This window comes from Colossoma macropomum, unplaced genomic scaffold (assembly GCF_904425465.1).
Source record: "Colossoma macropomum unplaced genomic scaffold, Colossoma_macropomum, whole genome shotgun sequence".
NCBI classification, from domain to species: domain Eukaryota; kingdom Metazoa; phylum Chordata; class Actinopteri; order Characiformes; family Serrasalmidae; genus Colossoma; species Colossoma macropomum.
Genome location: NW_023494786.1, coordinates 22131006 through 22155027, shown reverse-complemented (window position 1 = coordinate 22155027; position 24022 = coordinate 22131006). Strand labels below are relative to the sequence as shown.

Below are 24022 nucleotides of genomic sequence, written 5' to 3'. Positions count from 1 at the left end.
TAATGCTTAAACTGAAACACTCTACTAGCCCACAAGAACAAATACATAGCTAACAACATATGGCAAAGTGAGCACAAGCTATTTCAGGACAGACTTGTTACAAGATTGCATTGTATTCATTCTTTTCTCCCTCTGATGTCCAATTCAGCATTCGCTGTTGATATCGGCCCAACACTGATTCCCGCTGATATTGATTGCCTCTCTATATTTGATATTATATATTTGCAGATTCTAACCTTTCAATTGTGTTTGTAAGTAGAAGAGGATATGCTATTATGATTTGAATTTGATGAAAATATACTGTTGTGCATACAGTCTTGCTTTGCAGAAAAAAAAACATTATTTAATTTTTTTTTTTTTCCATCATTTCTTGCCAAAGGTGTAGACGTCACTCAAAGAAAACTAAAAGATGAGTTCAGGCTCCTGATTATTTCTGTTGGGTTCTGCTTGCTCGATGCACTGTTCTTTTCCATGGCTAGCTCAAGTGATGGGGGGGGGGTTAGAATACGCTCTTGCTCTCCTGCCACCCTCCATAATTACCTCACACTCTGGCTCAGCCGACGGGAAACCCAAGGCCATAATCAATTAGCAATCAGCGGTTGGCTCAGGAGGAGCGAGAGGCCAGCCTGGCCCCAGAGTGCAGACACAAATTTAGGGGCTCGTCCGAGGCCCTGTTTTCCTCAGGCCAGGGTAACGCTATAAAAACAGCCCAGTTTATGAAATGTGGTCAGCAGGATCCCTCTGGTCTGGCTAGTGTTAAGCCTAACCGCCAAACAAATTGGAAAGCTGCTGTTTGTCCCAAAGAAGCATTAGCATAGCAGTGTCTGCTATGAAATAACATCATACTGAAAACTAAACGCACCTGAGAACAGAATCTTTGTTACAGTAATGTGGTCAAAGTTTTTTTTTTTGCGTCGACAGTATTAAGAGTAGTGTATTATATTCTCCCCATTATAACAATTCAAGTAATACTGCATGTGTAATTTTGTCAAACATGTTTTTAATTGTATTCACTCCATTAGAAGTAATCCTGTATAAATGATCCTGTCAAAAACTGTTATAAATTGTCATGAGTGAGTTCGACCATAAAGCACACCAAAATGAAAACTAAATGAATAATCACTATCATTAAAGTTAAGGGAAGCAGTATAAAAACAGTAAAAAAAATGTGTACATTGCATAGTAAACAGGCATTTGATTCACCACTAACGCACAACTGCTCAAAACAAAAGAACACATAGAAATGGTACTTACAGCATATAAAAGGCTACAAATCTGGGTAGTGTACTTTGACTGTCAAAACTAAAACTAAAGTATACAAAATAAAAATGTTATATATTAAAGCAAAAAAGGGTCTCTGAAAAGCAGTGACTAAATTTCACAAGAAAACAACAACACAGAAAAAATTCCAGAATGATTATAACGGGTTATTAGAGTAGTGAGTTTGTGCCTGAAGTTAGTCACAAAGATGATGATGAAGATAGTGTACACTCAATTCAAACTACAGTCACACTTTTTCACTAAAATATTTCATTTTCATTGTGATCTTAAAGTCTGAGCAAAACATGCACCATTTTTGTTGTTCTTCTTCTTTTTCTTTAGACTCTTTCTGTCTAAGAACTGTTACAAAACATAGACTTCCTCCAGATTCCTGATAGAAAGATATGCCCATACTGCCCCTAGTGGTGATAGTGTGATGTGCCAAAGAGGGATACATTTCTCATGCTATTCCACAAGAGGGCAATATTTGCTTAGAAACACTGGGTCTTTAATGCTTTCAGCCTGAACTCTGCAGTTGCTATAAGGAAAATACAAAGAATAATACATAAACCATAAAACATGATTTAGACCAAGTGTGATATATCTAGGGCGCATGACCACTTATGAACAATGTTTTAATAGTGAGTCACCAGTGAGTCACTGTTTAATCCCTTAATGACTATGGACCTGTTGATGGGACTAGACTTCCCTAGCTACATAACGTACAAGCAGTTTCATAGCAGTTACTGCACAATAAGCCTTAAAGGAATGGTTCACCAAAAAACAAAAAACAAACAAACAAACAATTTACACATTTTTCCACTAATCCTAGATGTGGACAATCAGCCAAGACATGTTTGGTGTCCAAACTTTGCTTCTTTAGTTAGCGCTGGAACTATGAGGCTAACATTACTAACAAACACTAGAGGACAAAAGTCATCCAGACCTTTCCATAAACTGATCCCTAAAACTTCTCTCAACCCACTCAAACCACATCCAGGTCTTCATTAAAGTCACACAGACTGATGATGTGGTTTAAAACACTGAACAACTTATACAAGCTATACAAGTAAACAAAGTTTTCATGAATGCAGCAGGCACCCACTTTAGGCAGCATTGTGGCAAACTCCCTACATTATATTCCGTTGTTCTAATATATGAACATATCTTTGCTTTAAAAATTGAAAGACTAACGGTTATTGTATAAAAAGAAACAACAGAAATCACATTATCTGTAGTGTCCACATGCCTGTATAACATACATGCACATGAAGGGGAGTTGGCACAACACCTACCATTAACAGTAAGTCATGCTGTGTTCTAAACCACACTGACAAGTCTGCGGGACCTTACCGAAGACCTGGATGTGGTTTGAGAGAAGTTTTGGGAATGTTTTGGGAATTTGGGTGACTATTGACTTAATGATTTTTAGCAACGTTAGTCTTGTAGATCCAGCACTAAACTAAAGAAGCAAAAGTTGGCTGATCGCCGACATCTAGGAAAGGTGGAAAAGGTTTGTTTTTCACCGAATCATTCCTTTACAGTTAATAATAAAACGATTAGGCTAAAGTTGAAAGGATTAAACTCCAGCCTAACTTCCATGTAGTGGCTATAGGATACAATCTTGTGGTAATTTTAAACATACAACCAAACTTTTTATTAAACAACTTATCTTAGTGTATGAGAGCTTGATAATGTATGGTGTTTCGATAAAGAGTAGAGCAGGTTTAGTGAATGACTGATGCGTAATGTGTGTCTGTATGTGTTTATCTCAGGCATGTAGCAATTGTCCAGTTAATGCAGGGTTTCTGTCTCTGATGAGAGCTGTTGTGATCTCTGACAGTCTCTCTACAGATCTCTCCCACAGCTCAGGAATCTGAAACAATACACACATTATGTCAGCTTTTTACTTGAAAATTTCTGTGAAGGTTGATCCTTTAACTAAGACGTTAAACTCAGGCACAGAGGTACAAAACACAGAAAAAAAACACAGAGACATGATTCAGATAACCACACAAGCTTAGAGAATGCCTGAAGGAGTCAACAGGAACCACCCCAATCACTGTGAGAAAGCAGTTCAAATAAAACAAGTGATCCATAATCAAGTTTATTATATAATCTGGCCCAGTTCATTTCAACAACACAGATGTTTGATATTTAGCCTAAACAGCATCAGAGAAAGATCAGTGTCTACAGTGTTTTAGGCCCTTCATGGAAAAGATGTCTCATTTGATACTTCCTCAGCATTCTTTACAGTTTACAGGCCGTGATATTAGGCAGCAAAGAAGAAACCGCACACTAGACACCAAAGAGCTTTTATTCGTTTAGTCAGTCATGCTCCACTTTCTTTAAAATGCCTGCCCTCCTGTTGTGGACTTCTGGTTTCGTGTTTCGTTTGTGTCTTTTGTCTAGCCTCTTTTTCTGTGGCATGTATGTTTTTAATGGCCAGTTATAGAGCTTTTAGTGCCTTGCACCAGCTGCTAATGGGCATCTTACAAATAAAGTCCGTCCAAGTCTCTCAGCTTCTAATTTGTCACCTGAATTGTTTTAGTGTGTGGAAATAAAAGAAAAACGTAGAAATCGAATGGAACATCCATTTGGATATGATATTAGGAGTTTCCACATAAAATACTTTCCCTGTTCAGGTTCATTTGAACTCAACAGACATACTACTTTCAAGTCACTTCCACTCAGGAATAAACTGTATCATACTGTCAGGGTTTATTTTAAATAAATTCCAGTTGCATGACGCTTTGGCGACTCATGATAGAAATCCCACTTCTGATACTTATATTTCAATATTAAAACAAAAGCATTGACTCCTAACATTATATACTAACTGGGTTGTAAAAATATCTTTATTTAATGACGTATAGCGCACATTAAAGTTAAATGGCCCATATCCTGCATTTTTTTTGCATTTTCTTTTTTATTCTAAACTCCACTTATGACTCATTTTTACATTGTCCTTTGGAATTAATCAGGCTGCCTTTGTTATTGTGTCCGTAAGACTGATATATGTAAATGATATCTGTTCTGATTGGCTCGTCTGTCTTCTGATTTATTCAAAAAGCAGATCATGCTGAAACACTCCTTATAAAATGTAGAATGCCATTCATAGACTCAAGGATGCTTTTCAACACAAGTGATAAAATAACACACAAATAAAAGCAACAGGAGAAAACAGCATTAAATATAGTAGGAGAAAAAGGAGAGAAGGGATGAACAACAACTGCAGGGAAACTGAACTGACTCATCTTTACAGTAGTGGTGATAGAGACCAGGAGTCATGGTGTCTACAACACAAATACAGCCATTTTATTTATCCAAAATGACCAGTGAACCTGCATGTGACCTTTAATTTTTATATGTTATGTTCATAATGGTAAAACAGTGGAAAATCATTGGGTAATATTTTGCTCTGCATGTAGTTTTTACATACTTTGGACATTTGGCTCTTGTCACCCTTGCTGTGAACACTATTGACTAAGTAAGTTTCTCTAGAATGGTTAACTTCACATCAAACCGTTCTGAATGACTTTGTTTACATTAATTATGAACAAATTTTGAAAAACTGGTAGAATATCCTTTTAAAGCACAGCACTACTGGCCTCCTATGGGCTACTGACCACACCCTGACAGCTTTATTGGTTTTAAAGTTGGTGGTTTGGTCATGGTTTTCATAATAACTGCCCAGACCTAATGCTACAATCTAGAACATCTCATTTATAAAGTAGTGACTAGGGATGTAGAAAGGATGTGCTGAGAGTGAAATGTATGATTGTTACAACTGATTATATTAGTAATCCAGTAATTTAATGATTATTTGAGCAAATATTTGAATAATTCAAGTCAAAGAAAGTCAAGTATTGAAACTTAATGGACTTAACAAACCATGACAACATTTAAACAATTTAAAAACACTATGTCAAAAAATGCATATAAATGGGTCAGTTTATCAGGCTCAGTTTTTCTTTTTTTCTCTCCTATGTCTCTCTTATTTAAATTTATGCATTATCATCATACAAATTGTCAACTAAGAATTTTTAATTAAATAAACAGGTTTACTTGAGCAATTGTGACAGCACTATGTGACTAACAAACACATCTATATCAGACTATATGACTTAAAAGACACATCTTATTTCTCTCTGCAGTCTTTTAAAATGGCTGGAGAGGAATCACCACTCACTTTTTAAATAAATACTTTCTGTAAGCACATCTGAATATGATCTGAAAATATGCCTAAACCAAGCACTTCCCATGAACTGCAGTACATTTTTAAAATTTACATTTAACCCTGAAATGGAAATGATTAAAAGAGGTTTCCTGTTTTTCTTAAGGATGTGACAAAGTCACTATTCCTCTTATTAAATTAATGGTAAGAAGCATATGACCAAAAAAGATGGTCTGAAGCCAATACATCTGTGAGCAGTCAACAGGCACAGTTGTTTTTAAAGCCTGTTAACCCTCAACTCCCTATAGAGTCCCTCCATTTGATCTGGGTGTGTTTGTATGGAAGTAAGATATACATACATAAAACTATCAAAAGAATTTGTTGCAATTTGCTCTGCAATATGTGAATAGGGCATTTAAGTCAGGGAATCAAAAACAAAACAGGAGAAAGCCACCCAAGTGTTACTGAGGTCAGTGGAAAATACTTTGCACAGTAATGTTTTCAGCCTTGTCTATAATGCTAAAAAAGTGTAACCACAACTAAACACAACAATGTTCATGTGGTTAGTTCTGTTATTGGGGTGACACGACATCAACACTGGAAAAACACAAATTAAAAAAAAAGAAGACAAGTCATGAAAGCCAGTGAAAGATCACCAAGGAGGATCAAAGATTTAAAGTCTATGTAAACGTCTATGTATACTGAAATATCCACTGTAGAATACTGACAGTGGAATATAAATCATACATCATACGAAAAAGTCAGAGAAAGTGCTAGTTTCCTGAACCAAATCCAAAATTGTCAAGATTGTTCAGATTAGGTTCAACATGTCCAAAACAATTTATTAACTAAAAGTACAAATAGTAATATTTTGACCTTTGAAAGTTACCACACTCTTAAAAAAGGTGGTTTTTCAAGGGTTCTTTAGTAAAGACAATGGAACCATGAACACTCATGAATCATTTGCAGGCTAAAAGGGTTCTTTGTATTGTGAAAAAATACAGTTCTTCTGTCTGAATAGCAGGTGGACTGAATGTTTTTTAATCTATACAAAACTTTTTTTTGAGCAAAGTCAAATGTCAACTTGGTACAAGCTTATTGAAAAAAATAAGTGAAAGTACTGAAATTTAGGATATTGGGAATGTAGAGAACAGTATGCCAAACTTCAGTCCTGAAAAACTACTGAACTTTGTGCAACTCTACAACTAAAAGATGTATTTTTTACAATGAACACAATCTAACAATACTTTCAGGCAAATAATAAAAAAAAAAAAAATCATATTTTCACACTGGTTTTCTTGTGAGTTCTTTCCTCGTTCTTCTCTTTGCACTGGTTTCCTCAAAAGTGAACCTGAACCACAGAGAGGTCAGAGAGGCATGCTAGTGGCTAAACACACTCCGATCTGAAGTGGTCCAGCACTGAGCACTCAGCGCATTGTAAATCAGTCAGAGCTGGGTGGAGAAGAAGTGATGTGTGAAGAACACACTTTCTCTCCCACTCCGCCATATTTCCACCCTGAACTGACAGCAGGCCAGGGGGAGTGAGAGAGGCTTGGCTAATGATCTCTATTTTGGACTATTGTTATGGCTCATACTTAAAAAGAAAGAGGAAATTCAACACTTGGAATTCTGACTTCTCTTAAAGTATCCATCTAATCAGAAGCAATGACTTTGTCGTTCGTAACTTTTCCACTGATTCTCAGTGTCTTTTCCAGGCTTATGAGATGGATAAAACATTCAGTTGTGCTCCATGTAGCTCCAAGCCTATGCAGTTGCTTCCTGCTCATTACACATTACAAAATACTTCAATACATCAAAGCTTCCTTAATAAAGAGTATTCACTGAACAGGTCCCTTCAGATATTTGTCTCCCGTCTTTTTAATATCTCCACTGACCGCAAATATTCTGTAAATGGACATCACATCTGAAGATAACTTGGTCACCACTCTGGATCAATTGCAGTACTTATGACTCATCTCATTTTCTCAGAATAGAAAGACATAAAATAGATTTGTGTGTTATCCTTGACTACTTTCTGGATAGTGGCAACTGAATGACAAAGTTATGGCTTAACATAAACTATTTAAATCAGAATAATTTGATGGTTACTGGATATTTGGTTATTATTTGGACTGTACATTATTGCTTTTCCATTTATTATTATTATTATGTTTATATTACTAGTGTGATTGTAAAAAGGTCAGTCAATTCTGAGTAATTGTAAAAAGCAAAATTTGGCTGTAGCTCTTTCAGGCTTTCAGGCCAACAGAGGATGAAAGGTTTATGAGTGAAGGGACTGAGATAAGTGATTGGTCTGATAAACACAAGCTCATTGACATATCTATTGCGTAGGGGATTACGATATACATACTTTGATTTATGTGGCATTGTACACTCATTACTAAAAAAATGCAGTGGAGACTAGATTTCTTTGACAAAGGAAAAATCAGAGAAGAAAAGAGGACTCCGGTGATGCCAACAGACCACACAGTGAGCAGCCCTTTTCTAACTGTCCTTGAAAATTCCACAGCTGCAATCAACCTTTCCATCAGCACGGAGCGACCCACCACCGTCTCGCACCAACGCTTACTTTGAAGACGGAGCCTCAGCAATTAGGAACTTAACAGTGACAATTTGCACCACTCAGTCACGTTAAATCAGCCTCTCTGCAGCCAGTTGCCCAGCTTCTCTGCTGTTCTTTTTCCCTAAATCTCTGCCAGCTTCACTGCTGTAATGGCCTTCAACCTCCTAAGACCAGCTACACTGGAAAGATGGGAGAAGAACATTAATATCAAGCGCAGGCGCCAGATCAATAAGAGAGAGACGCTACTTAGTGAGCTCACCACCAGCTCATATATTCCAAATCCGAATCTATATAAATCACTTATGACTGGATCACAAGTGTGACTGAGTGACGGCCTCTAACAACACTTAAAAAATAAAGGTACCACAAGGGTTCTTTCGAGCGATATCAAAGAAGACCTTTCAATGGGTGGTTCCTTAAAGCATTTCTCAACTTAATCTCTACCTGCAGCATTGGTATCACTCGATTACCATGGACAGCAATTTCAACAAAAACAGGCTAACTTAAAAGACACATAAAAGAAGACACTGGGTACCTGCTTCAGCACCTGCCCATTGGCTTCTATTGTAAGTGTGTTTTGAGTGAACAGGTTTTCTATTCTTTTACTAAGTACAAGGAAGGATGTGGCAGATAGAGATTAGGTTGAAAAGCAGCAGAGCATTCCTTCAAAGAGCCATCTACTGAAAAGTGGTTGTTCTATGGCACTGCTCCAAACAAACCATTCAGCACTTTTAAATATAGGAGTGTACCACAAGAAGGTAGTTTATTGGTGGATATGGGTGTAATGATTCGTAATATTTTAAAATGTAATTCAATACTATACAATTGTGTCTTGATATGATACATTTTTCAACACAGTAAAAATAAGCATTGGTGAAAAAAATGTGCCGTATGTTAATGTTTCCATTTTCATTTCATTTGAGAATTAAACATCTAAAAGTATAGCATTTGAAACGAAAGCTACGCTTTATAATGTCCAGATCTAGCTCTCTACAAGCTAACACATTTGTGCCAAACTGACACACTAGCTACAAGCTAAAATGCTGGTCACAATACAACAATACAGTATAACACACTGCGATACAATTGAATATACTGCACTGTTACCAAGACACAACCTCATGCAAGCCTCAAAAACAACTCACTACTACTAAAAGGATAATCACTATTTACATCAGCCATAGGTAAACAGGTGATGTCTAGAAGCTAAACTCATGACTGTATGTGACCTGCAAGAAAAATTACAAAACAACTTCTCATTGCACTTCTCCCAACACCACTGCACTATATCATGAGAACAGGAGCCACAATAGACTTAAAAGCAGTCATGTCTCTGGCTAACCAGTATTACGTTTCTTGCTCTGACAGTGTATTGCTTTTAGGGTATTATGATAGTGCTGGGTACAGACTGCCCCCACCCCATCTCCAACCCATTCAGTGGGCAGTAGCTGGAGGGTACGACCATGACAGAGATTTCAAGCCCATTTACTGGCAGCTCTAGAGATTTGATATGGGCCTAAACCCCACTGCAGTCCTTGGTGTAGTGCCACTTATTTAAGAGGGTACTTTCCTTATAGATGGGCTCAAATCTGTCTCACTATCCCAGCAGTAAGGTTAACATGCAGATTAACAGGCAATCTTTGATGTCTGAGTGAAGTAACGTTGTTTTGTCAAAACTAGGTTTGACTGCCTTTATGACCGCACTACTCTACTCTAGTAAAACAGTATGAAAGTAGAGCTATGGAACAAAGGGCAGTGTTGTCTTGGTTGTTTTGCTTAATCTGGCCACATAAATAATCAGTACTATTTTCATAGGAAGTTTAATCGGAATCTAGCCTTAGAACCTTGTTTAAGTAAAAGAAAAGCATATATATATATATATATATATATATTATATATATATATATATATATATATATATATATAACCACACTGTATATTCACTTAATTAATAGCCTAATTTCCCTTTTTTTAAAAAATAACTTTATTCTCTTTTTTTTATTTTTTTCAAAGAATAATACTTGTGTGGACCTGCGCCTAAATATATACCTGTACTTATGATGACCCTGTCATCCCTAATCACTCTCACCTCATATAAAAAGATCCTGGATTGTTTGACTTTTTTTTGTGTGCGCTTCTCAAACTCACCAGCACTTTCACATTTCTATTCAAGCCCTGCACTCCACAATGTTGATTCATGAGCAGCTCAGATAAACTAGGTAAAGCAAGAAAAAAAACGTGATAAGGCAAATTTCCGCCTTGTGCTTGAATAGAACATGGCTATCTATAGAGTTCGCCACGTCTAACTAAACAGGATTCCACAATGCCCTGTCTGCGCTGTCTGGGTCCATATCCTCTTCTTTTTTACCTAGAGCTCCTTAGTCATAATCAGACACACACTGCACCGGAGCTAAGAAAATACAGGAAGCTTTTGTTGCCTTACGAGTGAATGCGTTTCTATTTGAACAAGTGAGTGATTACTGTGTTTGTACAACTTGGCGACAGACACACTTACAAACAATAATGACTACAACGCTCTCTTACATTTGCTGGGCTGAAGGGACGGTGGAAATATGTGTTATGACATCCCAAAGCCCTCATGGAGAAACAAAACTTCCGTAGTTATTACACCCTCAATGAACCACTGGCAACATACATGACATATATACACACGGCACATTAGCGGTCAAACAGGGTCATGTATATTATTTCCTTAAGTGACTAAACTTTTCAAATAGCACCAAAAAGCATCCCTCACAGCTCACCATGCAGCAGCAGAGCACCTCAACTCAGGAAGAAAAACTGTTAGGTATTTTATCACAGCCTTAGACAAAAAAACTGGTGACAGAGTTCACATTTTACACGGCTGTCAAAACAAGCCTGCAACCTAGACTAAACAACTGTGATTAACAGGCAAGCGGAAGTGAACGTGTGGGAACGTGGAGATGGTCAATGCGTAATACTCTAAATGAATACTCCAAAATACTACAATAAGGTCGAAATGGAAAGTACATACCTAACACATGGTGAACTAATAGATTCAAAAATCAGATGAGTTGTTTGAGAGCCCAGGTCAAAGCTTGGTAAACAGCAGCCCAATGAATTATAGCAAATCTGTTACAACTCTGTTTGCACCTTGATCGGAGACCGTACTAATGAATTAAACTACCGGATATATTTACAACATACACCACAGTTTGAAAGTTTGGAATTATGGGTTGGCAATAACACAAAAGCATAGGATCACAGTACTTCAAGACGTTTTCACGATATACGATACGTAACACAATCTTTGGCAACTAAAGTTTAATAAGAACAAACAAAAAAGCTCCAGTACTGAATCACCATTCAACAGTTTGGAATCACGTTTGTCAATGATATAAAACCTGTTTGTTGAAGATACATGTATAAATTGATTCTATTATATATGGAATATGACTATAGAATATATTTGTATATGACTCCACAATGACTATTAAAAAGTATGCTATAAAACACTAAGAATAAAGTTATACTAAACTCACATCCAGAATGCATTATATTTTAAATATAGTGACCAAATCTTAAGGGAACTTACTAAGAAATTACTAACAACATATCATCACAGAATATTTATCATTTAATAACCCTTTGAAGTTTCTGACAACATAAAAACAGACAAACAAACAAAAACATAAAAAACAACAAAACTTGAATAAAACATCTTAAAACACCTTTCCGGTGTTTGGCTTATAGTATTTTAGTCTGCATTGTAAAAGTTATTATTGTATAACAAAGCACTGATTATGAATATGACAAGTGATTACAAACTTATGAACAGGCACAGGTTTGAAGAGCAATCAACTACTCGATTACATGTAATAGGATTAGATATTTAAAACATAATATAGCAACTGTAACCTGAATGAAGTGCACTTGATGGCCGCACTACTCTACTCTACTCTTTGCTTTTCTTTTACTTAAACAAGGTTCTAAGGCTAGATTCCGATTAAACTTCCTATGAAAATAGTACTGATTATTTATGTGGCCAGATTAAGCAAAACAGCCAAGACAACACTGCCCTTTGTTCCATAGCTCTACTTTCGTACTGTTTTACTAGAGTAGAGTAGTGCGGTCATAAAGGCAGTCAAACCTGGTTTTGACAAAACTGCTCACCCAGGAACCTGGCAGGAGAGTATTTTAATATGATAGAAAAAAAAACAAAAAACAAACAAAAAAAAACCCCAGAAACCTCTATTAGATATCATAAAGCAACTTCATTTTAGATGTCAGAATATTCTGCAAAAGGGTACAATCTTACTGTAATTTAAAGTAAGTAATGAACAGTGTAAAACCACACAGATAATTGTGTTAGCAACAAAACTATTACCTTAAAATAAATATTAAAACAATAAAAAATACCAGCATTGAACAAAGAGATACAGAGCAGGTAGACTGATGAAGGTGAAGCCTGTTCTGAAGACCCTATGCCAAGCCTCATGCTAGATGCTGAAAACTTAATACAAGATTACCAGCAACTGGATGTTTGGCGCATGACAGTGGGTGGTCGGCACAAATTTAAAACAAGTGCTCCTAGAACGTAGGCTGCACGTACAAAGTGCACCACAGTGTTCTTTTGCTGATTAAATGTTTACAAACCAATTCAGAGGACCTGGTAAGTATTCATGTCTTCCATAAGAACTTATCTTTTGTTTGTGATTGTTCCAGGTCGGAATGTTGTCTCACAATGAGCCTAAGCACGAGTATTTGTGAAAGTTGCTCGGAGAGCCCATCCATGGTTTTTGTGTAATCTGCTAAATCAAAGCTGGGTAAACAGCGGTCCAGTGAGTTACATTTTTCCCCTGCCTGCTCACATTCGCACATGCCAGCACACATCTGGAGCACTCCAGGCGTAAAAAGATCGCTCGTGATATCCAGCATGAGTCGCCACAGTCTCCTGTGATCTCCTGTGGCTTTTCCCTCTAACACTACATTAATACATCAGGGAACAGTAGGCTGATTCTGGAACTGTCAGCGTAGATGTATCAACCCTTTAGAGAGACTTATCTGGCTTTTCCACTTAATGGAAAACAAACGTGCAACAACTAGGCATAGGTACAGAGTGGAAATATTTTGGGTATGAATGATGGCCACTTGACTGTAAATCAGATCAATTATGCTCTAACTATCTAAGGCAGAAAAGAGTGTCCCACAAGTATGCCTTGAGGAGAAACCATGTGTATTTTCCGTTTGATTGATGTAAGTGATACGGAACGTGTTTCATTGACCAACGTGATAAAATGTGCTTGTTTTGTTTTCTTAGACACATATGCTCTTTATATTCTGGCACTGGCGTACATAGACTTGTCTTAAATTTAAATGACTTTTTTGCTCAAGCTCAAATAAACAAACATTACTCACTGCAGCCCTTCAAAAGTGTAATAGCACCAGTCAGAAGCTAAAACTTTTGTTGTTCTCCTAAGACACAAGTTATTAATTTTTCAGTAGATAAGTGGAAAAGTAGGAGTTTAAACACTACAATAATCAGATGACGTAGAAAAAATTGACTCCTAATGGGACTACAAGACCTGGTATACCACTAAAACAGTTGTCGGCAGATAAACTGTAATTAAAGCTTTCATCTTAGCGCGACCGAAAAAAAAATTAAGCTCCACTCTTGCTTCACACCTGAAAAAATACACGGGTGTTTTTGTCCATCCTTCCACTGTGAGAAGACCACTCAATGCTATAAATACATTGTTTAAACCATTTATCTTGGCAGTGATATTGTTTTGCCTGTAAAAATGCCATGTAATATTACAATAAACACCAGTAAATATAAATACTGTAAAAAGTAACAAGAATTTCTTATTTTCAAAAAAGCAGTTGCTATCTTCTGAGATAGTTTGAAGAACAATTTTCCAGATGTCTCTTGGATGCCCCATTACATGGATTTGTTCAATTCCATCACCAGCACTCTGGATTTAACATAATGGAGCATTGATTGAGCCAAACCATGTACTGGATGATAACTACAAATAATACTGGGCAACCGTGAGGAGAGGTTTGAAAATGGTTAAAAGGACAAACTGATATTTGTATAATCACTACTGTTCATGTTATTCATTTAACTTAACATTGTTATTTGTGTGTATTCTATTATTAGTGTTTTTCTGAGCAAATAAACACTTACTGACCAGATAAACAGTACTTTGCACAGTACTGTGTGGGGGGTGGGGTGTATGCACGTGTAGAATAGAATAGGTTTTGCAGGAATTCACAAAATGCAGGCTATATAGTGTAGCTCTCTTATACAAAGGATGAAGGTTACAGTAGAGACTACCTAAAGGATCTTGGGAGAATGGGAGAATGCAATATAGAACTCAGGATGCGCCAAATTCCTGTGAAAAGACTCCACTTTCCAAGTGTCCTATTTCACAACCTGCCATTCAGTGGTGGATCTGAGCAGGTAAGAGAATGGCTCTCTAGAGTCTCCCTTATTCTCTCTTTTTCTTTCTCTTTTTTAAGGAGCAGCTAATCTCCTCTCAGGTTTAGGATTCCTTGGCCAGGCTCTTTGAGGAGAAGGAAGCGGAGGGAGGGTAAACAGCAGGGCTCTCACTGAAGGGATTAGTGGGTCCATATATCATCGTGACAAGCCTTTTCAGCGAGTGACAGGTCACCGAGGCCCAGCGCAACAGGGATCCGGTGACACTTCCTGTCACTGTTGGAAACATTGATAGGGTCAAAATCGTCTTACTCACACCATCCAATCGTCTTAATAACAGATTTCAGACTTTGATGTTAAGTGTGTGTTTGTAGTCAGTACAATTTCATAAGATTTCCATGAAAACTGAGGTGCACACTTTAACGGTAAAATAAAACAATACAAGCTTGACACTCTTAAAAACAAATGGTTCTTTGGAGTGATGTCACAGGAAAACCACTTCTGGTTCCCAAAAAGCCAGAGTACGCCAACCAGACAAACACAAACAAACAGAAACTTTGGCTGGTGTGCCATACTCCTGTTAGATTGTTTAAAGGTGCTAGAATGTTTTACTTGGTAGCTCTTCGGCTGAACAAGACAACTGCCAACTTCAGAATGTTCGTGTTTGTTTGTGTTTGCCCCATCGAAGTACTCTGGCCTTAAAGAACCTCTCAATGGGCGGATCATTAAAGGGGAATTCTCTAATTTTCAGAAAATTGTGTGGTTTGATATAAAATGTGCCATTCTAGTGAAACGTACAGAGTCAGAACTGGGAACCAGCCGTTTTAGGAGTTTAATGCCTCTGAAAGCAACTCCACTGAAACTATTATAGCAAATGGTTATGAATATGCTGTCTGAGACATTATTTTTACAATCAATTTTTGATTATGTTTTGGACTAAAAAATTTTAATACATCCAGGGTGGAGAGGTACAATTAATATTTTTTTTGTATTTACCACTATTTTACCATTATTAACAATAAATATGAAAACTTAACAGACATGTAGGATCACTCCTTGTTTTGGATAGTGAATAAAATGGCTATATCTGCACAAGACTCTGGTTCCTATCTCCACTTTTGTAATACAGTTTCTCTTGAATGCACCATGAGCCAAGGGCCCCATGAAAGTACAAATTAGATATTGTACGTGTTGATGTTAAATAACTTATTCCTAAACATAAGTACACATTTTAAAAACAGCTGTTTTTTGCCATTTTGTTATCATTTTTAGTGATTTCAGTGCAGCCCCACCCCCGGTCGTGATGACACAACTGACAGACTGGTATGAACAAGGCATTTAAGTGATAATCTACATTATGAAGAGGAGGTTCTTCCTTGTAATTTCTGGGTGTTGAGAAGGAAAATCAAATAAAGCCATACAAGTTCAGCAGAGAAATGCAAAATCTAAACTCCCAACTAACTCAAAAACTAAAACATTACAAGTTACTAAGAACTTCTCTCAACATGTAATAGGATTATGTTACTTTTTACTTCCTGGAAGAAGTATTCTCATTACTCATTTCATTATTTCTGGATTACTTTGTACCACATGATCTCATTATACTGGCAGATAATTCTGTTTATTTCATACATTACTCCTTAAAACAAGCAACATTATCTGCTATAGAGTGAGGTCCATCCAGGGGGCCCCATTCCTGTCTTTTACCTGCAGCCCCACAATCATCCGCCTCTGTGCACCACTTCACATCAAAACTCTGTGAATGATTTTGTTTACATTTTAACCATTACAAGCCCAACTCCAAAAAAGTTTAGACAGTATGTGAAATGATAATTAAAAAAAAGTAATGATTAGTAAAATAGGTTCTGTTTGACCTATTTTAACTGAAAATGATACAAACACAATATTTTATGTTTTACCTTTATTGATTTTTAGTAAATTTCATTCCAAATTTACTGCTTGCAACAGGTTCCAAAAAGTTGGGACAGGAGCATGTGTACCAATGTGTTACATCATCTTTCCTTCCATAAGACTTAATAACTGTTTGGAGACTGAAGACAAACTGGTTCAGTTTTAAAAACATGTTTTGCCAATCTTCTGTTATATAAGTCTCTAGCTGTGTAAGCGAACAGAGCCTTTGTTTTCATATTTTGAGCTTAATAATGTGCCACACGTTTTCAATGGGAGACAGGCAGGTAAATCCAGCACCCACACTCTCGCTATTGTAACACATGCAGAATGTTTTTTTGGCGTTGTCATGCTAAGGTTTTTAGTTAACATAATTTGAAAATGCCTGTTGCTCTTTACATTGTGTAAATTTCATGAAGAATGGACCAAAGGAAATGGCCCAAAATGACTTGGAAAAATGTCTGGTTCCATTGACTTAAAAGTAAAAAAAAGTAAAGTAGGTTTTTTCCTTCTCCTGTAAAGTCATCATTTTGGAGATACAAGGTTTTCTTCTGACAACAGCGATATGTTGCTTTAAAATAGGTTCAGTATTATTGGTGCTTTCACAGATGTCTAAGTTACTCACTAATACTCCCCATACCATGACAGATGCAGTCGTTTGAACTTTACGCTGGTAACAATCTGGATGGTCTTTTTCTTCTTGGCCCAGAGATCACAGCATCCATTATTTCCATAAAAGATCTGAAGAAACTGACTCGTCAAACTACAATACATGTTTTATTGCGTATCAGTCTATTTCAGATGAGTTTGAGTCCAGAAAAGTCGGCAATGCTTCTGTATGCTGTTGACATATGATTTCCACTGTGCAAAATACAGTCTTAACTTGCATTTGTAGATGCAATAATGAATGGAATTTTATTGACAACTGTTTGTCAAAAGTATTCCTGAGCCCATGTGGTAATATCCATCACAGAAGCAAGCCAGTTTTTTGCAGTGCTGTCTGAGCGTTTGAAGGGCATGGCCATTCAGTGATTTTTGTCCTTGCTCTTTACACACAGAGATTTCTCTGGATTCCCTGAATCTTTTGATGTTATTATGCATTGCACAGGGTGAAATTCCTAAAATCTCTGTAATCCCTCACTGGGGAACCTTATTCTGAAGTGGTTCGATTTTTTGCTGATGCATTTTTGTCGAAAGTGGGGGACACTGACACATCCTTGCTCACAGAAGACTAGACATTTCCTTAATGCTCTTTTTATTCCCAAGCATGATTGCATCACCTGTTAGAGAGGTTTTAAACTGTTTTTAATTGGCCCTGTCCAAACTTTTTTGGAACATACTGTAGGCAACAATTTCATAATGAGAGCATATTCACAAAAAACAATGAAGTTGACAAGGTAAAACATTAATAATCACATCTTTGTACTGTTTTCATTCAAATACAGGTCAAAGTGAATTTACAAATTATAGCTTTCTGTTTTTATTAGCATTTTACCTGCTGTCCCAACGTTTTTAGAATTGGGTTAATAAATCATACAGAAAGTTTGAAAAGGTAGAATTCACCTTTAAAGAATCATTTCTGTTAATAAGATATGCAAATGCGAAGTCTTAAAGAATCTTCACAGAAAGCAATGGTTCTATGCTGATAATAGATTTTTCCAAGAACTGTGGTCCAAGCCAAAAAAAAAAAAACATTTAGGACCCCATATTGTACATGGAGGGGCCAAACAAGACTTAATATGGCGTTTCCTACCATACAATGATCACTGATTATAGATGAAGGCCAGGAGGGTGGCAGGACAAGTTGAATTCAATTATAAATCTTGAGCAAAATCTGTTATGAGACCTTCCCTCACAGCACAATGAGGTCCCTTTAGGTTTAGCAGAAAGAGACCCACTGAAGTGCTGAGTGAATCTGTCAAATTATATACAACTCGCCGAGCAGAATTTGTTGAAAAAGCAGTGGGATAATGAAATACATCAGCAGCTAGAGGCAATAGCAAACATATCTTGGCCTTGAAGGAAATAGGGACATGACAGAAGCTTCATTTTACTAATAGGAAACGGTGAAAAACAAGGAAGTCCCAGATTAAAAAAGCAAGATGTTTTAATAAGACATTTGAAACTGTATTTACAATAAAATGTTTACTGATCTTTATCAAATACCAGTGTTTTTAAAACAACAATCCTTCTACAGGACTGGAGAACTCACCATGTAAACATTTGGCTTAAAAGCTGTCTTTTAACGGTTCCACTGAAACATTCTTCAACTGTCTTGCTGCCTGCCATTTCATAACCTCTATGCTTGTCATAATCATTTCAGAGCACAGTTTACAACAGTGAGTCACAGCAACAACACTCAGTGCACTGCTTCACAAATAAATGTGGTGTATAATAATACATCCAGGATAAAGACTCATGGCCTCCAAATTATGAAACCGTAAATTAAATACGGACCTAGCTGGACATGAGGTCGGAGCTCACAAAAGTGTCTTGGCAGTTCTTTTGAAAAATATGAATAAGAAGCATCTGGGAGGAATTATACTCATTATCGCTGGGTCCACAAGAATGATTTATACACTTTCGCTATCTCATAATGATAAGCATTTTATCATGCTGAACACACATCATCTCCGTCCACTCCCTTGCCTAAAAGAGATTGCAGCTGGAAGAGCCGAATTACAATATCGCTTCAGATGACACGACCCTGAACTCTGGAATGCTCTGTATCGTGAAGAAGGGTCATGCTACAAGGAGGCGAATCAAACTCACATGTGGAAGGGGAACCTCTCGGGCCTCCGGATGACGAATGTAGGGTGCAGCGTTTTTAATTACACAATGCTTTGACGTCAGTGTAAGACACATGCAGCAGAATGGCTTACTAATTGGGAAACCATATAAGCTCTGTGGTTCATAGACTTACATTCTGGCCGACTCGGGCTCTGTCAAAAGACACCTAGGTAATCTCCAACAGCTCCCAGCTGTTTTGTGATATGAACATTCCCATGCATAACAGCACGGCCATTTAATCTTTAAAAGTACTGCTAAAAGTCCAGCAATGTAAGAACATTCGGATCATTTCTCATGTTTTGAGTGCTTTAATATGTAAGTGTAGTATAAATAATTCAACTCGTGATCATTTACATTTAATTAATAACATCTGGAGACCTACCTTTGAGTGAATAACCTCAATACCGTAGAGTAACACATTCCTCTGTTTGGCTTTCGTGGAGAGGTCCATGATGGAACTCAGCTCATCAGGCTTTTGTCTAAGGGATGGCTCTTCTGACATGTATAAATGAACCTATCAACATACAAAAGAGAAGCATAAAACATCTCTCAACAAAAGAGACCACCACGCCATAAATACTCATACGTGGAATAATAAACACAAAGCCTGCATTGTTAAAAAGACATTTAGTATCTGGTAATTCAACAAGACAGTTAGTTCCAGGTGTTGGGCGTGAAAAGATGCATGTTAGCACGTATTTCCACTGACACAAAATTCAAATTAGCTGCTGCTGTGTCTAGAACATAATCCATCTTGCAGTATTCTCTGTTTATTCAGAAACTTGGTGCTTGTGTAAACGGCAAAAAAAACTTCAAAGTAGGCAATTAAGAACACTGGAGTTTTCACTGCAACTCCATTTTGAACAAAATGCACGATGTTGACATAGGCTGACTATGAGCACACTGTGAAATAACTACCATTTCATTTTCCATGAGTTCAGAGCACATTCCTCAGAAAGCTCATGTTGTACTGAGAAATGATGAAAGATGACACATTATAACAAAAGTTGACAAACAACAAATTAAACCTGAATCTTATGAACGGAAAAACTTCAAATGACACAAAAGTATTATTAAGTGTGTTCTTGCCATTACCATGAAACTAACCGCTAAGGCCCATGCAATGGAAAACAGAAGTTTCTCATTTTTTTATTAAAAAATTAAAAGAGTCTGATGTACTTTGTAAACAGATACTATCCACATATGAAAACTAAGATGCAAAAACATCCTGTTTGTTTTTGTGATGTGATGAAAACCAATACATTTACAAATGTATCTGCCTATTTAGCCTACTGCAGTTTAGCCCCGCCCATTCAAGCTGAAGCTGTACGTTTCAGTCCAGATGGGCTTTATAAATGGGATACAATGCAGGGCAGTCAATCAGAACAGAGCTAATTTACACACATCAGTCTTAAAGGCACAGTAACATATGCATTCTGCTTAACTCAAAGAGATGACGAGAGTTTGGAAAATGTTCAAGTAAAAATGACTGTTTTTTGTACATAAAAAACATTTAAATGTCCTAAGTGGACATCAGGGAAAAAAATAAAATACAAGAAAAAAGTAAGATATGAGCTCTTTAAGCAACGTGACTTTGCAAAGAAAGCTTGTTTAACATGCCTTACCATAAAGTGGAATGCAATAATCGGCAAGCACTAGCTGGAGGATTAAAGATATATTACCTTAAAAGGTACAGGTAACTTTGCGTTATAACCAAAAACAGAATTGTAATATAGGTATGGACCTTATCTTAAGCATACGGGTTTCATGTGATGATAACTAGGTGCCATCATAGTGAAAGAAAACGATGGGCTCACCTCCACCTGGTGTTTTAGATAAAGCTATAATGGGAATGCAGACACTTCCTTTCTGAAGCACTGGCTGCACTGGCGCTGAGCCTTATGATCACAAGCAAAGGAGTGTTGTGTTTTCAAAATATGTTTGAGAAGCTAGGATTCCTTTCACAAATCATGCTGAGGGTTTAATCAAGTCGCACTGGGATGACATTTCCCATGATTAAGACAGATCTGTTTTGCGGTAGACAACCTGGAAAAGGACCAACATGCAGACTGTCCAAGGTTTTTCCTACTCCTGCTGCTGCCATTTGGCTCCGAACGGGATAAAAAGTTCAGTCAGAAGTTACAATTACCTTCAGTACATGTCCATCATGGATTAGCGGTCATGCATTTTTAGTATTTTTGTTGAAGGTATAATGTAATATAAAAAGTAATTTTAAGTTGTGGAATTTCAATATAAGCATAGTTAGTCTAGTTTTAGTAAACAGCTCCAACAGTGTTTACAGGGATTTAATGGTCAATTGAGCAATACAGTTATGTGAGAGAGGTCCATACGTGATAGCTCTATCAGCAAATCCATCCATACTTTATTTACAAGAAAATATTTTGGTCTTTCTCATCCCCAAAAACCTGTATCCATACATACTCTTCTCATTCAAATGCCTTTAACAATACAAAATCTCACAGCACTGCATGCATTTTACTGGCTAGCATGCTAAGATTAAGATAAGCAAAAGAAACAGTTATATACAGTACAACGCAAAAGTCAGAGACTCTTTATTTTTTTAACTTCCAGTCAAAACGGCCATTGAGTATAAGTTATCCATTTTTCTGCATCAAGAAAAAAGCTGAAAACATGTAATTTTCTGTTAAACACAGCAAATTAACAAACATTTCAGTTTGTCCACCCAAAATCTTGCTCTCAGTTTTTTTTTCTTTATTACTCACTCCTTCCTTATGATTATATTATATGTAATCTCCTCAGAAATATCTTCTTAAAAATATAAGAAGAATATGTATTTAATAGTAGGTCTTATCGTGATAAACTACATCACAATATGCCACATATGCTTTTCCATGCTTTTGATTTTTGCACAGTACTGTATAAAATCAAATACATAAATGACAACAAACTGTTTAAACCCTGTTTAAACAGATTAATTAAATTAATTTATTGTGTTTAGTAATTATTGGCACAGACAAAGCCAACATGACAAATATACACCTACCCATATAATTACCACTGGATACAAAAGGGCATGGTTCATCTCCTCCAAAACCTTGACCATTTCTGCGATTTCAGATAAACTTTCCCTGCTAGCCTATAAATAGAGCACATCACAATAAAACATATGTGTCTGACAACAGGCTTCGCTCTTAGTTGCAACATTAATTCAGAAGTCTAATGACTAACGATTTTTTTTCAGCTAACACAATAACCTGTGTGCAGTCTTTATAAACTTTGCATATAGTACAAAGTGTAATATACATACAGATATCTGGATGAAGTTCCTGGTCTTTGACAGCAACTCATTATTTCCCTTTACAAATGGATGGAGATCCAATGTCTGCAAAACACAAAACAATAAGTATTCAGTAACCAAAAGACAGTCATGTAATGTTAAATTGACAATAACTCAGTTCCTAATAGGCAATTATCAGTCTTCAATTGTAAATCACATTGTTAAATGCGACTCAAAAGAGTATTTTAAAATGTATGCTCTTTGCCTATGAACACATGCTCAGCATATGAATCATGAATACAATCTTTCTTACACTTTACTTCAACATAAACAAAATATTACTCAGTACCTTGTCTGAATCTAATCGAATCAAACCTCTCACACAGAGATAAAATAAACAGAAATAAACAAGTGTGATCTGTGATTGGCACAAACTTGACCAACATCAATGGTGAAAGAACAGAATAAACAGGAAATATGAAACAGTTACAGGAAACACATGTGGGTACTTTAATGTTTCTGAAAGGTAACCAACCATGGTTTCAAATAAAACAAAAACATTGAAACCTGGAGTGTAGCACTGTGAGAATAAATGTCTCGAGCTGATCTAAACAGGGTTGGGTATGAAATGTCTTAATTATGGACTGAACATGAGCTGTTACAGCTTTTATCATAAAATACTAAGTGAATGGACATAAGGCCTGCTGTTTGCCCTCAATAAATGACACTACCATCAGAAACACTGGTAACAATTACAGGGCTGCTTAATACATCCGTTTTATATCCACTCAATCAACTATACAAACAATGGAATATAAAACTCTAGAGAGGCTTTTTAGACAAATACTCCTCTCGAATGTCCCAGAAAAAGTCATATTTTTGATTACGAATAGATGATCTATAACGATAGTTTTACGTGGGATTATCACAACTGATCTTTCCAAGCTCAACCCACAAATGTGTGGGTCCACTTCCGAGCTGTGTTGGTGTAGGTAACTGAAACTAAGCAGACTGGAAACCACAACGATGAATTTGTCAGTATGCTAGCTCGTCTCCATACGCTTCAAACAAGCTAAGTCTTAATGGAGAAACTTACCAGGCTAACTTACCATTTTCCTCGTGGTGGTAAAAAAAAAAAGAAACAGTGCTCACTCTATTTGAACAATTAACACATTAAACTATTAAAACAAGCACAAGGCTTAGACGGGAACTTTTTTCCGCCCCAGCTTCATATCAACACTGTCCAAAAAAGCAGTGCCTCAATTTTTTTTTATTTTTCTACATCATTTGAGTACACCAGCTGCTCTTCACATTGTGTGACAATATCATGTTGAATGGACAACAAAAATGCTCCAAAACTGCCTGAAATAAAATCTCCTTACATTAACTTACATTAAAAGTAAAGAAGATTTTTGTCTTCTCCTATGAAGTTGCACCTTTTTCAGGCAGAACACAAATTTGATTAAGAAGCCAACTTCAGGTTTGTACATTAAAGTTTTTGCAAGATTTTGGTTTCTATTGTTCGTCTGATGAAAAAAATTGCTGCTTATTTCTGCTCCGTCTTCCATCAACGCTGATTTAAGATAAACTATAAATAAAATATAAACTTTCGCTTTGCTC

The 24022-nt window shown here is 36.6% G+C and overlaps 1 protein-coding gene across 1 annotated transcript in view; it reads right to left on the bottom strand.

The window, feature by feature from the left end:
* Positions 1–371: 371 nt before the first annotated feature.
* Positions 372–24022, bottom strand: part of crppa (CDP-L-ribitol pyrophosphorylase A) — a 33472-nt gene continuing 9821 nt past the window's right edge. The window contains exons 7-10 of the mRNA XM_036563943.1: positions 22433–22507; positions 22169–22261; positions 19526–19657; positions 372–3136 (exon numbers count right to left, since the gene is read on the bottom strand). Of these exons, the coding sequence (XP_036419836.1) occupies positions 3032–3136; positions 19526–19657; positions 22169–22261; positions 22433–22507 (405 nt within the window). The 3' untranslated portion in view covers positions 372–3031. The remainder of the gene's footprint in view (positions 3137–19525; positions 19658–22168; positions 22262–22432; positions 22508–24022) is intronic.